At 53.0% G+C, this 17,252-nt stretch overlaps 7 protein-coding genes across 7 annotated transcripts; 3 read left to right on the top strand and 4 right to left on the bottom strand.

Annotated features, from left to right (window-relative positions):
* Positions 1 to 4,656: 4,656 nt before the first annotated feature.
* G6M90_00g045650 (uncharacterized protein) lies at positions 4,657 to 6,106 on the top strand (the record flags this gene model as incomplete). Its single annotated transcript, XM_014689207.1, has 4 exons — positions 4,657 to 4,793; positions 4,885 to 4,952; positions 5,039 to 5,670; positions 5,738 to 6,106. 4 exons carry the CDS (start codon positions 4,657 to 4,659, stop codon positions 6,104 to 6,106), a joined length of 1,206 nt encoding a protein of 401 aa, XP_014544693.1.
* A 1,051-nt stretch (positions 6,107 to 7,157) lies between these two features.
* Positions 7,158 to 7,958, bottom strand: RPL27 (60S ribosomal protein eL27; the record flags this gene model as incomplete). The annotated part of the gene is made up of 3 exons (XM_014689206.1): positions 7,158 to 7,165; positions 7,291 to 7,627; positions 7,896 to 7,958. The coding sequence occupies 3 exons, from the start codon at positions 7,956 to 7,958 to the stop codon at positions 7,158 to 7,160; spliced, it is 408 nt and encodes a 135-aa protein (XP_014544692.1).
* A 322-nt stretch (positions 7,959 to 8,280) lies between these two features.
* G6M90_00g045630 (uncharacterized protein) lies at positions 8,281 to 8,521 on the top strand (the record flags this gene model as incomplete). Its single annotated transcript, XM_066130398.1, has 2 exons — positions 8,281 to 8,426; positions 8,491 to 8,521. The coding sequence occupies 2 exons, from the start codon at positions 8,281 to 8,283 to the stop codon at positions 8,519 to 8,521; spliced, it is 177 nt and encodes a 58-aa protein (XP_065986171.1).
* Positions 8,522 to 8,683: 162 nt separating this feature from the next.
* Positions 8,684 to 9,481, bottom strand: G6M90_00g045620 (uncharacterized protein; the record flags this gene model as incomplete). The annotated part of the gene is made up of 1 exon (XM_014689205.1): positions 8,684 to 9,481. The coding sequence occupies one exon, from the start codon at positions 9,479 to 9,481 to the stop codon at positions 8,684 to 8,686; it is 798 nt and encodes a 265-aa protein (XP_014544691.1).
* A 1,632-nt stretch (positions 9,482 to 11,113) lies between these two features.
* On the top strand, positions 11,114 to 12,340 carry HPPD (4-hydroxyphenylpyruvate dioxygenase; the record flags this gene model as incomplete). The annotated part of the gene is made up of 1 exon (XM_066130397.1): positions 11,114 to 12,340. The coding sequence occupies one exon, from the start codon at positions 11,114 to 11,116 to the stop codon at positions 12,338 to 12,340; it is 1,227 nt and encodes a 408-aa protein (XP_065986179.1).
* A 546-nt stretch (positions 12,341 to 12,886) lies between these two features.
* ssl1 (General transcription and DNA repair factor IIH subunit ssl1) lies at positions 12,887 to 14,389 on the bottom strand (the record flags this gene model as incomplete). The annotated part of the gene is made up of 3 exons (XM_066130396.1): positions 12,887 to 13,290; positions 13,339 to 13,727; positions 13,812 to 14,389. The coding sequence occupies 3 exons, from the start codon at positions 14,387 to 14,389 to the stop codon at positions 12,887 to 12,889; spliced, it is 1,371 nt and encodes a 456-aa protein (XP_065986228.1).
* Positions 14,390 to 15,268: 879 nt separating this feature from the next.
* chs7_1 (Chitin synthase export chaperone) lies at positions 15,269 to 16,466 on the bottom strand (the record flags this gene model as incomplete). The annotated part of the gene is made up of 5 exons (XM_066130395.1): positions 15,269 to 15,814; positions 15,886 to 15,979; positions 16,051 to 16,235; positions 16,333 to 16,368; positions 16,437 to 16,466. The coding sequence occupies 5 exons, from the start codon at positions 16,464 to 16,466 to the stop codon at positions 15,269 to 15,271; spliced, it is 891 nt and encodes a 296-aa protein (XP_065986393.1).
* Positions 16,467 to 17,252: the final 786 nt, after the last annotated feature.

The raw sequence follows: 17,252 nt of genomic DNA, 5'->3' as shown, positions 1-17,252 counted from the left end.
TGTAGATATGTTGCCAGTGCTCAAGGAATTGTTTTTCTGTGGATCCTTGGACAGGCGGCTGCAGCAAAGGGGAAAAGGGGAGGGGGGCATGTCTGCTCCATGGAGGGGCTAAAATTATGCTGGATCCAGGGGTGGACGGAGACCAGCACTTACGGCCTGGTTGACATGGACCCCTCCAAATTGGGCAAGCCACTGCCACTGCCACTGCCACTGCCATCGGACCTTGAAAAAGGCTCGCGGCACATGCAACCAGCCATGCACCTTTAAAAAGGCTGTGGCTGTGGCTGGGGGCTCGCTCGTCGTGGTTTGCCCACGAGGTCACGGCCGCCATGCAAGATCAGGACGCCGCCCCCTTTCTCCCACCTTCCAAAGCCATTGACCACACACATCTCGCCCACGCTTCACGGGCCAACATTCCGGCGCCCATGTCCTGTAATATAGACAGGCAGGCATCGTCGACCGAGCGTACAACGTGTATGCCGCATACGGGTCGGTGATTACAGCCGAGTACTCTGTACTGGTCTGTACTACGGAATCTCATCTTGTATACTGCATATACCTGGAGCCAACAAGACAAGCACCTCTTGCTGCCCAGCGAGAGCTTAAACGAGTGGATACCACGCAAATCTCGACCATCGATCGTCAAACCTGTTGTTCACAGTGGTACGGAGCACTCCGTATATTAATTATGCCGTGGACCTTGTCTGCGCTATGGTCAATGGGATTTTAATGCCTACGACCCCAGAATGAGGAATCCAACGACCCCCAACCGCATCTTTCTGGCCTTGTACTCCAGCTGGGAAACAACACATGTATGACCGCGAGCTGCGCCGTTTGAACCTCGAAACTGCGTGCTCGTGTACAGGACACCTCTGTACCCCGTACGCGGCAGCACCCACCAGACCCCTTGGGCAGGATCTGCAGCTGGTAATAAACGATGAATGATCTTCACTCATGGACCAACACAATGCTAGTACATACGTACCACAGAACGTAATGGCAATGACACGACAACACGACGTCCCACTATTATTGTCTGTCATCTCTTTTTTTCCCGCACTATAGCCAGCCCCCAGCGGCCTGGTGAGCCAGGGTAAGGTACGTGCAATTTCCTGAGATGATGGTCACCAAAACGCCATTATCATCATTAATGGCGTTGCTCTGGTAAATATTGAACCATGATATCAGCAGCAGCTGTCCTTCTGTAACTACGACTGGTACGGAGCACATGATAAGCACTGGTTTGACTGTCGCCCATGCTGCCGCGCACCTGACTAGTTTGCCCGATGAACTTTCAAGGTACGAATGTTACAATGCACCAATAAGGAGGAACCGTGGCCACCTGGGGCTGGAACTGGAAGGCAACATGGATTCAAAAGTCTTGATATGCGAACTCTGAATTAGCGACTGTACTACGGAGTATATAGAGTGCTTGTCGGTTTACAGAGTGCCATGATCAGGGACGAGCCTGGCTCGCTTACCACGGCTATCTATTCCCAATGCCACGAAGATGCATCCTGCCTCGTCACCCCTTGCCCATGGTACAGAGACAAACCCAAGTCGGACAGGAGTGAGGACGAGCTATCAAACTGCCTGTCCGTATTACGACCTGATAGAATTTTACTCGAGAGCACTACGGAGTAGGTGTTGATCAACAAGCATGCAAGCATGAAACCGGCAAATGAATATTCGCAGTTGATATTTCCGAACATGGTCCGGAAAAGGCTTCATTTCTCATTGCAAGCATGTCCCAGCGTCATTTTTGGGAGACAGCCCATCCTGAAAAAGATCAACAGACGCCATGACGAAAAGCCGATAAGCCGCTCAATCAGAAGCTGACCCGTACTGCGGTAATGTCCACACTCAAACTCTGAAACATGAGCAGATCAAGATCGTCTTTGTGCCGTGGATCACAACTTGGGTGGCCATTCGTCCATCCCTGGCTGATGCCTCGGACTTCATCCGTTGTTGTTTTACCACGGAAAATTACCTGTTGCCATTTAATTACCATCAAACAGCCATACTTGCACAGAAAAGGGGGGGGGGGGCATGGAGCAGAGAGGGTCGCAATGAAACGGCCTATTGCTGTGGGCCGCTGAAGCCGCCAGGACCCACAAAAATGGGCAACGGGTTGGACATCGACATGACGGCGCAAGCGGCATGTTCGAACAGTACTCCGTGCTACGTAGTCGTTGTGAAGATCTATGGGTTGGCTGGGCCGGTGTTGTATTCCGCAAGGAGCACTCACTGAGCGCTGCCTCCATTGGACGTTGAGAGCGATCATGATTTTCCAGGGCGAAGCGCGAGGCCAGGTTATGACGGAGTTTCCTCTGGGAGCTGGAAGAGAAGTCGCTGCTTGTGTCTCTCTACTCAAAGCAGGTGGATGAGACAAGACTACCAACGTTGCATGCGGATTTCCGTCAACTTACTCGGCACTCGAAGCCAAATTCGATTGTAGAGCACGCCGGCAGCATATCTCAACTAGTACGGGGTACAGTGCGGGCTGCTGGCCGTCTTCGCTCACGCCCGAAGCGATTGTCAGGCTCGATACCCGCCAGGCGCCCGTCTCGGAACATGGGGCGGAAAGTCGCCTGCAAGTCATTCGAATACTTGACGGCATGGCAAACGACGGCATGCATGGTGGACAATGATTCGAGATGTCAGAGAGACAGATCTGGATTTATACGCATTGCCAAGCTTCGTCGTTAAAAGCTGGGCGCGCGCTAGAAACTCCTGGGGATGGGCGGTTGTGAGAGAAGGCGGGAAAGAAGAAGCTTGGCATGCTCGTGGCTGCGAGCCCCTGCGAGCCGCTCGTATGCCCCTGTCAAAACCCAAAATACTAGTGAAACTGTGGGCAGCATTGAAGATATGTGGCCATTTTCGTATGCCTCACTTCTGGTGCCGGGTAGGGACGTCCAAGTGGCCGTTTCAGCATGCCTCGATCGAGAACGGACAAGACGCTGTTCTCTTGACTCTCAAGACATTGGCCCATACGAGCATGACTCCCTCAATAAAGCACAGCAATAATGCCATGATATTCTGAGCCGGCTTCAGAAGGCCCAGACGTGATTCATTGCACGCTCGGTGCAAAGGAGCCGTGTTCCAAGTCGAGCATCCCAATCGACAGTCTGTCCTCTGGCCCCGAGTCCGAGTCAGGCTTTCTTGACAGCTGACGCAGCAAGGCCTGCGGATGGTTGTACAACGGAGGGTTTCCCTCCTCTTCTGTCTTCTTTTTATATCCTCTCGCTGTGAGATCTGCTGTCAATCTCTGCTCCAAAGCCTCTGGCCATGGATGATCCGTAACTCATACCGTCCGTGTATGCATGCTGTGCTAGCTCCACCTAGTCGCCCAGTCTCCCTGTCATGGCGGCGTCGAGCCTTATCAGTGGACGGGTAACATTCAGTCGGTTCTTAAACGTGGGTGACATCCGGCGGTGTGATTCGACACCCACCCACCAGGTTGTACCCGTTTGCAACACTGGAGTACTCGGCATAATCTTGGAGCAGACCGTTGAAATTTGGCGTGTTGGGGTGCTTTGCCGTGTTTGGGACACGGTAGGGCCCATGGTGCTTCAGCACTGGAACTTGTTGTAATCCGGACAAGAGTCGGCGTATTTCGACGGAAGATGACTCGGGAGCAGTTGGCGAGCTTCGCTTTGCCAATAGCACCGGGTTGTCGATCTGCTGCACTCGGTAGCCTGTCTCTCCTCCATCACGGCCCACGCACGCGCGTCACGAACGGATCCCGCTCCCACACCCCAGAGTAGGGTCCTTCGTGTTTCGGCACGTCACCGGAAGCAACACTACTTCGCCACCGTGCTTTCAACACTGACCATTCGAAGGCTGGAGCAGTGACCAGCGGCCAGTACCAATCAGCATTTGGTATGCTGACTGTGCGTTCACCAATTGACGCCGTGAAAGGGGGAGGGGAGGGCCGAGTACAGGTGGTGTGAACTGGTCTGCGTGAATGCACCTGCCCAGTAGTGGTCCATGTCCAAGACTGCACCCCCCTTGCTGACTACAGAACAGTGCTCCATACTGGCTCAGTGTTCCGTTCTGGCACTCCGTTAGCATGCAATTGAGAACTTGCTAGGGGGCTAGGGTGTGTGTCAGCAATTGACCAGAGCAGCCTACCAGACTTGTGTCAATGGTCCTCTTGTGCCCGCAACGCACTCCATTCCCGTTACTTTCCTCCCCCCCTCTCCAATTTTATCCTCCCAGCAAGACTAGTTCACCCTTCTCTTACGGAGTACTCCGTAGAAGCCTTTTCTTCTTGCTTCAACCAGTTACTCTTTATTTCCTTTGCGTGCCCGAGCCCCGGCTATCGCTTTGCACGATTAGGTGCCACCAACTAGACATTTGATTCTTATTCTTATTGATAGTCCTTTTCTCCCCTTGTTCTGCCGAAGCCTCGTCAATTGCATAATATCTGCCGGCTTCGCACCCACACACACTTTTTTTCCTCTCTCTTTCTTCTTTCCCCCTCCACCCAATCCTCCAACCTTTTTGGACCCAGTGTCTTTTTGCTAGAGGACACGGCAGTCCGTCCGCTCGTTTTGCGCGTCGCCTCAGACTCCTCGCCATCGTATGCATCACCACAACCTTGGCCACTACCATTGACGAAACACATCATCGCGCCATACATACATCCTCATCATGTCTGAGGAAAAGTCTCGCGTCTCTGGCGAGGTTCCCCGTGCGGAATCCTCGTCGCCCGTCTTGCCCACGGTCAACCCTGCAGTTGAGAAGCCCCAGCCTCCCAAGTCTGTGGTTCATCCTGCCTTCTACGTAATGTAAGAACGACAAACGATTTTTCAGCCGTGGAGGAGAATGCTATGGGTATGACATTGGTTGCTCGTACCACAGCGCTAACATGAAGTCTAGTGTTTGGATTGGTTTCAGCTCGTCGGTTATTCTGTTCAACAAATGGGTTCTGGACACTTTGAACTTCCGTATGTTTCCCATCCTCTGCTTTTGCGACTTATTGTCTCGGGGACTCGACAATGGACAAGTTGTGCTAATCGAAGTCGTCATCCAGGTTACCCCGTCATCCTGACCACCTACCACATGGCCTTTGCGACTATTGCTACACAGCTCATGGCTCGATTTACCCCTCTTCTGGACGGCCGAAAGACTGTCAAGATGACTGGACGTGTCTACCTGCGTGCTGTGGTGCCCATTGGCCTGTTCTTCAGTTTGAGTTTGATCTGTGGAAACCTGACCTATCTCTACCTCTCGGTCGCTTTCATCCAGATGCTCAAGGCCACCACGCCCGTCGCTGTCTTAATTGCTGGTTGGTCCCTGGGAGTCTCTCAGCCCAACCTGAAGCAGTTCCTCAACGTGTCCACCATTGTTGTTGGTGTCATCATCGCCTCGTTTGGCGAAATCAACTTTGTCTTGGTTGGAGTCCTGTACCAGATTGGAGGCATCATCTTTGAAGCTCTCCGCCTTACCATGGTTCAACGACTTCTGAGCTCTGCGGATTTCAAAATGGACCCTCTTGTCTCCTTGTACTACTTTGCGCCGGTTTGCGCCGTCATGAACGGTGTTGTTGCTCTCCTGTGGGAGGTACCTAAGGTTTCCATGACTGATGTGTACAACGTTGGCCTCTTCACCTTCTTCCTGAACGGTCTTTGCGCTCTGATGCTCAACGTGTCTGTCGTTTTCTTGGTAAGTAATATTGCGACAACAATACGTGGTTCTGTATAGTTTCAAACATGCTAACAGGGAACCCTAGATTGGCAAGACTTCTGCTGTCGTCCTCACCCTCTGTGGTGTTCTTAAGGACATCATGCTTGTTGTTGCCTCTATGATGATCTGGGGCACTCCTGTCACTCCCCTCCAGTTCTTCGGTTACTCCATTGCTCTGGGTGGCATGGTCTATTACAAGCTTGGCTTCGAGCAACTCAAGGGCTACATGGGCGAGGCTAGCCGACAGTGGGCCGAGTTCGGTGCTCGCAAACCCGTTTTGCGCAAGATTGCCATCATTGTTCTCGCAGTTTTCCTCTTCTTCTCCTTGTTCACTGCTCTGGCTCCCTCATACGCTTATGACCCTACCAGGCTAACCAACACCGTGGCTGGTCTCGGTCAGACTGGTGCTCAATAAATGACGAACCGTCAAGGCTTTGTAGGCGGGCGAGTGGACTTCGAGCCATTACATGCACTTTTTTCACATGTCAGAGATGCTATTGGGGTGTCAGTCGCGCATCAATCAAGGTGCTCAGTCTCCGCACCACGTTACTGTCAGCAGTAGCAAAGGCGTTTTTTATTCATGCTACTTCTTTCAGTGTGCTTTCTATTTTTGCCTTCATCTTTTTTTTTAAACTTCGAATATGCCATGACTTCCCGCACAGCTGTTGGCCAAACAAAAATCCAACTTTGTGAGCTCTGATTTTTCATTTGGAGACGAAAGGGAAAGTGGCTGTGAACTTTTTTAGTCGGTTGCAAGAGAGACGCGCCTCTCAATCGTATTACGCATATAGAGCAAACTTGGGGCGCTGGGCGCTGGAGCGCATTCCTGGGCGGAGCTTGCACGGGACGCGGCATTATGAAGTGTCTAATCTGATGTACTTTAGACGACGTTTGACCTATAGAAACGTAGAGATGAAATAGCCAAATTTGGGCAACGATGTTGATGCTGAGTGACCTGAGATTCTGGTGAAGCTGAGGCTGACTGTCCCATGAGCTTGCACGTCGGTCCAATTGACGGGTGACGCATGAATACAATGATCAAATGGACAAGTCACGGATCAATAATTTGATACACTTCAAGATGTGTCTACAGTCACATGTATCCACAGCTCATCTATCATAACGCGACAACGTCACGCCTCCAGTTAATCGCATAACTGGTTACAAAGGCTGTAGAATGGGTGTTCTACTCCAGAGTATCATATCCTGGAACAACACACCACAATCCCGGACAGCAACCCCCAAAAACCATGCAGTTTCAACCACGTAAACCAGATGCCTTTTGTTGCTTGTACCCTTTCCCGTATGCACAAGGTTGTGGGTCTTCACGCGGCAAAAAGAGCAGACTGGATGCAAAAAAAATAATGAATTTTTGGTTGTGTTTAATGAACTTTCATTTCATTGAGCCCATAACCCTTGCCATGCTGTTCACAGCCTGTGTCCTGCCAACTCCCAGTCCATAACGTTTAAAATCCTACAGCCAAAGTTAGTTGTCGCTCTCCGATTGTTGCAGAATCGCACCCCTCGCATTAAAGCAAGACACAGGAATTGACTGCGTGGCAAGATGGATGAGAAAAAAAAGACAATGGGAACACATACGCAGAGGGGTAAAGAACCAGCGGTTCTTGCCGCTTTTGTAGCGATCCTCCAACACAGTCTTGACGGTCTTCTTCGCATCCTCGCGCTGGGAAACCTCCTTGAAGGTCTCGCCGGAGATGGCGCCCTTGAGGCCCTCCAGCTCGAGGGTGTACCGTGTGGGCATCAGGTGGTTGTAGTTGATCACCTTGATGAAGGGCTTGATCTTGGATCGCTTCTCCTGGCGGGTCTTGGACATGCGGCGCGTGATCTTGGAGGGGTAGCGCTCGATGCCGGCGACGACGGCGTGGCCGAAGGGGTGAGGCTTGTTGCCGTTGTCGACGGGCTGGATGATGACGACCTGCAATGTTCCTGTCAGCGATTTTGTCTTCTTGCTGGTCGCGCGTCTCGAGTGATGCGTCTATTTCTTAATTGTCCGGCAGTGTAGCGAGAGTTGATTTTGAATCGGACTCCAATGCGTTCTTCTTTCCAATTTTCCTCATCCCGTCCTGTCCTCCAGCACTTTTCTTCCTTGTGTCATGCAATGGGATCCGGTTCGAGGATTGGCAAACGCTTCACTGCCGGGACAAGACGCTGTGTGTATTCTGTGTGTTCTTTTTAAATCGTACCTTCTTGCCGGCATATCGGCCGCGGGTGATGATGGCGACTCGGCCGACCTTGAGGAACTTCATGTTGTCCTGCTGTGTGGTCGGGATTGTGGTTAGTTTGGGAGAGGGTTTCGACGTCGTGGACCGTGGACCTAAGAAATTCCAGTGCAAATTTTGGGGTTTGTGGGTTTGGCAAATTTGGGGCAAGCGAGTTCATGTGCGATATCACGTGATGCATTTTGACTTGGGCTTGAGGTGCTGTGTGCCATGATTGGCGGATCTGAGGCCAATGATATGCAAGCTTCACACTCTACGTACTCCACAGTACAGCCAGCTTCTACTCCTGACAGCCCAGGTCGAAGCCTCATTCAGAGACCATTGCTGCACTCGCGCAGAGATTGCCACGATGCCTGCACCTACGTACATCATTTCAAAGATCGCTGACCCCATTTTTGCCGTCTTTATTGGCATATCAGCTGCGACCATGCGCATCAATCGGGAGGAAAAGGCCAAGGGGTACACCACCCAACAGACCATCGACAACGGCTTACGGTATGTAGGGGAGCAAACGATTTTTGGCATCAATACTCCGTACATTGCTGATAGATCACCTTAGGCGTATCGGCTTGTCCAAGAAAACGGAATGATGTTCGCATCAACCTGGAATCAATTAAACGCCTGCTTATGATGTAACCCTAGCAAATGACCCTAATCCGGCGCTCCAATAAATACCCTGGGGCAATAAGTCAGAGCTTCTTGCACTTTTTCTTCTTCTTGTTCTTGTTCTAGCTCCTGCTCAATGAAATTCTCTACGCATCAAAAGATGGCCCGTACTCCTTCTTCATGGCCTCCCGAACAATCTGTCCGCATAGCTTGGCTGTCGGGTTGACGCTCACAGCCAGCCCCTTTGCAATCTGATTACCATAGCGACCACCATACGCCAAGTCGTGCGAGGCAGCCTGCTCAAACTCGATGCGGTTCCATTTGGCCTCGGGTCGACTCTCGTCCATATCCAGCAGTCGGTCGGACAGCAGCTTGGACGTGCGGAGGTAGATGGCCGCGCGCTGCGTATACGCCATAGACAAGGTTCGTGCTGCTTGGGGCGAGATGGGAGTCGACAAGGTAGCCGGCGATAGTAAAGAGATGGATGTTTCCAGGTCTTGTAGGGCGCGGACGGCGGCCTTCTTCTTCTCCGTGGCGTCGGGCTGCTCAATCAGTGGCAGTGGTATGCCGGTGGTGATTTCGAGCAGCATGGCGTCTCCGTAGAGCCGCCTGGTGATTTGCGCGCGGTTATTCCGCGCGCTGGCGTACTTGGGAAATTCTGAAATGAGAGTGTCTAGCTCGGCAAGGCAATGTTGATACCCCTGTATGGCTGCTTCGTTTGCATCTTGTGATTGGGATTCGCTGAACTCGGTCTCCAGGGCCTGGATTTTGGCAATGATGTTGCGCTCTTGCTGCACAACCTTGTCATAGTCGGCCGAGTTGGTGACATGAGGGTCGCGGGGCAACGACTCGTCGGTGATGACGCCAGCAGCCGGGTTGGACTCGGGGTCCTTGATCTTTTCGAGGACGTTGACGTCTCGCGTGCTCAGATTGACATGGGCCATGGTATTTGCGTTGCAGTTGGAAGTGCGGTGAATGTCCGACTCTTATTTCGGTTCGGGTTGGTAACGTGAGTAAACAGATATGCGGGTTGACGGAGGGGCACTGTATGGCTACTCTCTCAGCCAGATTCCCCTTTCTTTTTCTTTTCCTTTTTCTTAAAAGAAACAAAAAACAAAAATATACATCCAGCACCAAGGCCAGGTGGGATGCAGACACTTTGAATACCGTCAGTGGCAAACCGGGTTCAGTGAGCCGATCGTGGACGTGCGGGACACCATCTCAAAGTTCGCACAACAGCGGCAAAAGCGGAACTCCCTCAAAGCCGGGACAGCTTCGCCATGTGGACCGTCAATGCAACCAGCACGCTCAAGGAGTGGCATCGAAAAACTACCTGCTTTTTCATCGCCCTTCCGTTCCCCGCCACGCGCCATGCGCAGCAGCGCCAGTAGATGTGGGGAATGCCGTCGAGTCGACGGTCGCATCGATCAGGGAGGCATGAGTCGCATGACGACGGCGAGAATGGCAGACTCCAGGTGGGCCGGCAACAGGCGGCTTACTTCGGCTGCAAGCCCGCCGTGCGGAATCGTGCCGTGACGGCGGTCGGCTCTGCCGCCGAAGATGGAGGGGCCGCTTCGGATGTGGAGGAGCGGCTCACGGCCCAGGCTGAGCCTCATGGCAGGGCGAGGATGGCTGCAAGTGCGTCATGGTTTTTTTTTTTTTTTTTTTTTTTTTTGGCATGGGCCAGATCATGTCACTTGTAATACGCACCCGAGCATTTGCTACGTCCATCGGCCCATTGTCCCTGCACATGAGCATCGTTGCATGTATACCGCGGGCAAACACCGAGTAACAACAGAAGGGCAGCAAACAACATGTCCGGCTTCTCAGATGCGTCCGTACGCAGCAGTCCGGAAAAGCATAAGAAACCCAAAGATTGGCCCGCTGGCTCCGCCACAAGGGCCCCAACGTCCCGGTCTGAGTGAGACAAGATGATTTCCCTGCCGGGCCCCGATCTGGTTGTCCCCCAACGACGCCACCCCAATCTCGGCGGCCTAGCACTGGCATCCACCAAGCACCCTTTACTTAGACCGTGAGATGCCATGTGCGGGCGATTTCCGGGGGGAAGGGCGGCCGTCTGAACACCAGGCCAATCTTGCGCGAGAGGATACATCTTACGCACTACGGAGAAAAGCTTACGGCCACTTCGGGTTTGTGAATTAATAACCGCGTGCCAACGTCTGTCTCGCTGTGATGGAATGGGACGGGATTCCATATTAAAGGAGTTGCCCTTCCCACACACCCCTTGGCATCTTTTTGATTTTTACTTTTCATTAATTTTGTTTTTTTGTCTTGGTATGACATACAGATCATTCCATTACACACACAAACACGCACACACGCACGCACGTACCCCTTGCCACAGCCTTGTCTCCGTGACTACCCACGTTTTGTCTTCTTCCTCGCTCTTTCTCTTAGAAGCAGCGTAGATACCCGGGGTTCTTCTTCTGTGACGCTGGGAAGAGTCCATTGTGTCCTTTGGTTGACACCCATCTTACACAACATACACAACCTACAACAACAACACCCATCATCAACATCAACGCACACAAACACACAAAAGGACCAGACAGAAGATGGCTCCTTCAGCAGTCTCACCTCAACAGCGACCCGTCGACTCGGGGGTCGTCCAGCCCCAGGCCGGCAACTTCACAGGCTACGACCACGTAACGTGGTGGGTTGGCAACGCCAAGCAGGCGGCGGCCTACTACGTCAACCTCTTTGGCTTCAAGCACATTGCCTACCGCGGCCTGGAGACGGGCAGCCGCTACTTTGCGTCGTACGTGGTGGGCAACAACGACGTGCGCTTCGTCTTCACGTCGCCGCTGCGGTCGGCAGTGCACCTGGGACCCGAAGAGCCCATCAGCCCCGAGGACAAGACGCTCCTCCTCGACATGTACGCGCACCTGGAGCGGCACGGCGACGCCGTCAAGGACGTGGCCTTTGAGGTGGACAATGTCGAGGGCGTGTACCACAAGGCCGTCAAGGAGGGCGCCGTCGCCGTCCAGGGCCCCCAGCGCCTCCACGACGCCGAGCACGGCTCCGTCACGACGGCCGTCATCCGCACCTACGGCGACACGACGCACACGCTCATCAGCCGCGGCTCCTACTCGGGCCCCTTCCTCCCGGGCTTCCGGGAGGGCAAGAAGTCGACGGCGAGCGTGGCCCTGCCCGACGTGCGCCTCGCCCGCGTCGACCACTGCGTCGGCAACCAGGACTGGGACGAGATGGTGTCAGCCTGCGCCTTTTACGAGCAGTGCCTGTCCTTCCACCGCTTCTGGTCCGTCGACGACAAGCAGATCTGCACCGAGTTCTCGGCCCTGTCCTCCATCGTCATGGCCTCGCCCAACAACCTCGTCAAGATGCCCATCAACGAGCCCGCCGCCGGCAAGAAGAAGTCCCAGATCGAGGAGTACGTCATCTTCAACTCGGGCGCAGGCGTCCAGCACATTGCCCTGCTGACGCCCAACATCATCGACGCCGTCACCGCCCTCCGCGCCCGCGGCGTCGAGTTCATCAACGTCCCCACCACCTACTACGACACCATGCGCCTGCGCCTCAAGACGGAGAAGCGCAACTGGGAGCTCAAGGAGGACCTGGACACCATTCAGCGCCTCAACATTCTCATCGACTACGACGAGGGCGGCTACTTGCTGCAGCTGTTCACCAAGCCGCTGATGGATCGTCCCACTGTCTTTATTGAGATTATCCAGCGCAATGAGTTTGAGGGCTTTGGCGCCGGCAACTTCAAGAGTCTGTTTGAGGCCATTGAGCGTGAGCAGGCTGAGAGAGGAAACCTATAAAGTTGGAGAGGTGAGAAGTTGGGAGAAGAAGAGTGGAGCAAAACAATGGCAAGCATGTATTCTGTCGTATGGGCTCACTGTTGGACTTTTTTGTCATCGGGTGCCCCTTTTTTTTTTTTTTGCCTTTTCTACCGGGAGGAGTCATCGTCTTATTAATCACGCATGCATGGAATGAGCCTACGACGAACATGTCTGTCGCCTTGGTTGAATCTACTTATATTTTACGTGTCTGGTTGCGGTTCCATCAGCCGCTATTCGAGGGGGAAACAAACTCCATAGTCCAATTTTTCTCTCAATCAAAAAAAGTGGAAATGACCAAAAGTATACAAAATAGTCCCGAGGTGCGCCGTCCTTTTAAGTGAATATCAAAGCCATCCGTAGTCGGCGTGTTTCCAAAGATCTTTACCTTCCCCTACCCCCTCGGTTATACTGTGCGCCGGAATTTGTGTCGCTTGGTAACCCATGCTATTGTAAATTCAAAAATAGAAAAAAACCTCTCTTCTGCTCTCCAGATATTTCCCCGAGTGAAGGGTCAATCTGCCTACTTTACGTGTCCACCTCCATCGCCCCGTTCGTCTGGTGACTGTAACCGTTGCCGTTGACTGTCGCAGAGACGTCATGGTGGACGGTGCTCTGGCATCCCGGGCAATTGTGAATGACTTGATGCGCAAAGACGTCGCAGTCAATGCAAAAGTGGTTACCGCATACTTCGCAGGCATACCTCCCGCTTTCGCTAACTCCCTTAGCTTTTGGGCGGCGAGTGTCGTCTTTGGATTTCTCTACCCCGTCAACCTTGTCCTTTGGCGCTTCGGGAAAGGGACATAGACATGAGAAGCAGACGGTTGATCTTGTAGCCTCTGCCCACGACACCTCGGCCCAGTTTCGTAGAGGGAAGAGATGGTGATATGACCGAGCCAAGTGCGTGGATAGAATCAGTGTGAGTCCACAGGCTGGGCATTCAGCAGGCAATCGGCAGACACGCGCCGAACACCTCGTACAATTGTATCCCTCCCTGTGAGGTTTGCTGTGGCAGGCGCAAAAGCTAATAGCTCCGCCTGGTGCGAGCGTCCGTGACGGAAATCCCATCATCAGCAGGCTCGCCGTGTTTTGCTCCGCCGTCCTTGTCACAGGTGGCGTAGTGCCAGCAAGGAACAAGTCTCTAAAGTGAACTTCGTCCATGGCAATATTGTACTGGGAGTCATCCCCTGCATTCGTCCTGGAGCTCAAGTCGGCACAAATGGCGACTTGGGCCGACAGGCCGACGATTGAAACTCGAATCTTGTCTGCGATGAGGTTGGAGATGGTTTCGTGAATATCTCCAGGATCGCTCGACAACAAAGCGCCGTAAATGATGAGGACTTCCCGGGTTCCGTGCGAAGGCGTGTGACTGTAATCAGACAGAGTCAGCATAGCGTCAACTCACGACCCCTTCCTTTCTCTCCCCGTGGACGTTGCTGCAGAGGAAGCTTACAAGAGCGCACCGCGGCACATCTCCAGCGCATTCTGCAAACTAGGGTTTCCCTGGGGATCCTGCCCCTCGACTGCCTTTAGGCGTTCAATGTGCTCTGCGGGATTCCCACCCAGGTCGCTGATTCTAACAGCGATGCCATCTCTCATGCCAATTATCCCCAGCTGCGAAATGGGATTCTGCTCAAAGAACTCCCTAACAAACGCTAGTGCGTAGCTGATGGTCAGCCTGTACCGCGTGGGAAGCAAATCCTTCTCCGCCATGGCAAATGACATGTCGAGCACCAACATCATGTGCCGTATAATACCTCGCTGAAGAGGCGTCGTATCACGCAACAGCCGCCGGCGCTTCTCCGCTTCCAACACTGTTAGGTTAAGGATGCCATCCTGATCCTCCTCGGGCAAATTCGTTTCCCACGATCTTTTCGACGTTTCCCAAGCCTGCTCGCCGTTTCGTTTCTGCTTTCGCTTCGTCCGAGACGATTTACTGCGAGCCGACGGGCCCTCGTCGTCGGTGACCTGGTGATCGACGAGCTCATCGTCCGACATGTCGGCGACAAACTCGCCGTCAGAGTCGGCCATGGCGGGCTGGAACCGCTGCTACCGGATCGGAATCGAATTTTTTTTTCCCCTTGTGCACCTTGAAAGCAGATCAAAGTTTTCCTAGCCTGAATCTGTTGCCCTCTCGAGGTTGCGTTGGCAGTGGTCAATGTTGTGATGAAGAGTGATGAAAAGGGCGAGGCTAGCATGTGGAAGCTGCAGCCTCGTAGCAACTCCACCAAAATGGCAAGCTCCAAACCGGCCAATGACAGCACCAGGAAGTAAAGTCTGGTTGGTGTATCTGCCACTTTCACAAACACAGGACACGCACAACGACATCTTGCTTCGAGACTTTAATATGCATTAACTCGTTACATTGGGGTATATTATGGAATTTGCATCTAAAGCGGCCGCAGCAAACATGCCAGGCAAATAGCAATGCATTCACCATGGTTCATCGAACGAAACCTGATCCAGCCGTCGTCTTTCTCGCCATCTCGCTTGCATCTTTCAAACCAACACGTCTCTTCCACATCACTCCACCCAGCCCGACCCTTACGGTGTCTGTGGATTTGACGTCTCTCGGGGACAAGACGGCGTAAAGCACGTCCGTTTCTAAAATATCCAATCACCTCGTCGTCATACCCGGAGGAGCGTTGGTCCAGACAAAAAACTCGGATGCTTTCGCCAGTCCAATCCTGCTCCTCCAAAAAAACAAAAAATAAACTAAGTATAAGTGCCGTCGTACTTTCCATCAAACATGTTTCCGTTGTCTGACTAATAATTAAGTCGTCGATCTTTAAAAAACGAGAGAAATAGAATATGGCCAACATAAAATTTGGATAAAACAAGGCTTCCTCCGTTGTAACGCCGTATCCGATAATGGGAACACCTAACCAAAGACACAATGTCGCCAGCGTACTAGTCGTATGAGGCGCCGGTTTGCATTGGCCAGTCGTCTTCGGTAATGCTGGACCAGAAAATCCACACAGCAACGACGGAGAGCAGGGTGAATAGTGTCTCGAACAAGGCTCCGTCAATCCCACCGCTGGTACCGTCGCAAATAAATCTGCTAATGGCGTAGTTGAAGACTTGGCCAATAGCAAAAAGCAAAGCAGCGGCGGTCAGATAAATCATGGGTCGGATCTCGCCGAGCACGCGAAGGACCAAGATTGCTTCCAGGACGAAAAAGGCGACAAGAAAAATGAGAGGGATGAGCTGGTACAAGACGTAGAGAGCAATATTTCGGTTAGGAGTATCGTAGCTACTATTCCAGTAGCCAGTCCATTTGAGGCCGGTGTCGAGCGCAATGTATCCAGTTCCAATAAACAAGACGCCGGCAGAAACAATGAGCAGTCCCAAGGAGAGCGGGGTTCCATCATCGATTAATTGATAGCCAATGACAGCATTAAGCATCAGAATCCAAGTTGTAGCAATAATCATGCCAATGTGGATGGCGCTAAAGACCTGCGAGGTTGTTTAGCAATGATGGGCTTGACTCCTTGACACGTTGAAAGGGGGTTGACTTGGACACGCACCACTCGAGCAGTCGGGTTTAGGGGGAAGCCACCGACGGAGAAGATTTCGCATATGCTAATGATGATGTACCCAGCTAGGAATACTTGCATTTCCCTACCGAGGCCCGATATTAGTGACGTGTCCAGGCCTCCAAGGCAACAAGGGGGATGGATGCTCGTCCTCACCTGCGACCAACAGCCGCCCGTTTCCTCTCGGATCGCAGCAACAGGACAAGTGAAGTGGCAATGGCGGCGCCACAGAGAATGATTGAGCCCAGATTAGCCAGGTGACGGTTGTTGCTCAGCGGGATTCCAGTGAGTTGGCATCCTCCCCAGGGGCCGTTTTGGTCATGTCTCGGTCCTGAGAACAGCTAGAAGGCCGCACACGTTAGTCGGATTTTTTGCTATTCAAGGGCCACGGAGAAGCTCATGAGATGAGATGGCCTGGCATGTCGGAAGTCGACTCACGTTACACACTGGCAAGGTGGAGTCCTTGCAGAAGTCCTGCAAAGGTTTGTTAGTCCAGAGCACAATTGCAATTGATTCCCACGTCAAAAGCACAGAGGACGTACGTTGAAATTTCCAAAGTCGGTCGACCCCATTTTGACTGCAGGTGGTGTTGTAGAGCGGTCAAATGTCGCATTCAGGAATGGGGGGCACCGGGACTGGCACAGTTGGGCTCAGCGTCGTCGCAGGTTGATCGGGATACGACTGGGCCAAATGGCGCGCTGAGCGGTGGGCGAATTCCCAAGCTCGCTCAACTGCAGAGTTGCAACTCGAATTGAAAGCAATCAGATTGTTGCTGTGCGGTGCAGCCCCTGTCGAGAATGCCTCAACGGGTCCGAGACGGAGGCCGAGACGGAAACTGACGGGCACAGGCTGGTCGGCGGTAAGAAATGTCAGGCTGAGAAGGCGAGTATCGCGCAGACGCTGCAACGACGTTGAAATGGCTCAAGGTTGATGTAGGTAGCGACTGAATCGGGAGGTCGAAGGCAGGCGGTCGGGAAGCGACAGGAACGTCGAGTGTTGTTTTTCGGAGGGAGAGGTGAGGCGATCGACCGACGATTGCTCCCTTGGGTATCGAGATGTGCGTGAGGGAGCAAGTGAGCGTGGCGGAGGTTCAATGTTCCAAAGTCAAGTTCTTGGGGACACCCGCTATGGGGGGCCAGGGAGGTATAACAGGCCTGGCGCTGAGGTCTCTAGAGGGCCGCTTTCAAGCCTCGCTAGGTGGGCTGGTTGGTCGGTATGCCGGGGGTGGCTGCGGTGGGACGTCTTAAGCGTGCTCCATACTCCGTACTTGGTAAGAGATAATAAAAGGCTGGGGCATTGAGCAGGGGGTAGGCGGGCGACGGGCGGCAGCCAGCAGCTTTGAATTGAAGCTGGTCAAC

Source organism: Metarhizium brunneum, chromosome 2 (assembly GCF_013426205.1).
Source record: "Metarhizium brunneum chromosome 2, complete sequence".
Taxonomy (NCBI): Eukaryota; Fungi; Ascomycota; class Sordariomycetes; order Hypocreales; family Clavicipitaceae; genus Metarhizium; species Metarhizium brunneum.
This window is presented reverse-complemented; position numbering and strand designations above follow the sequence as displayed.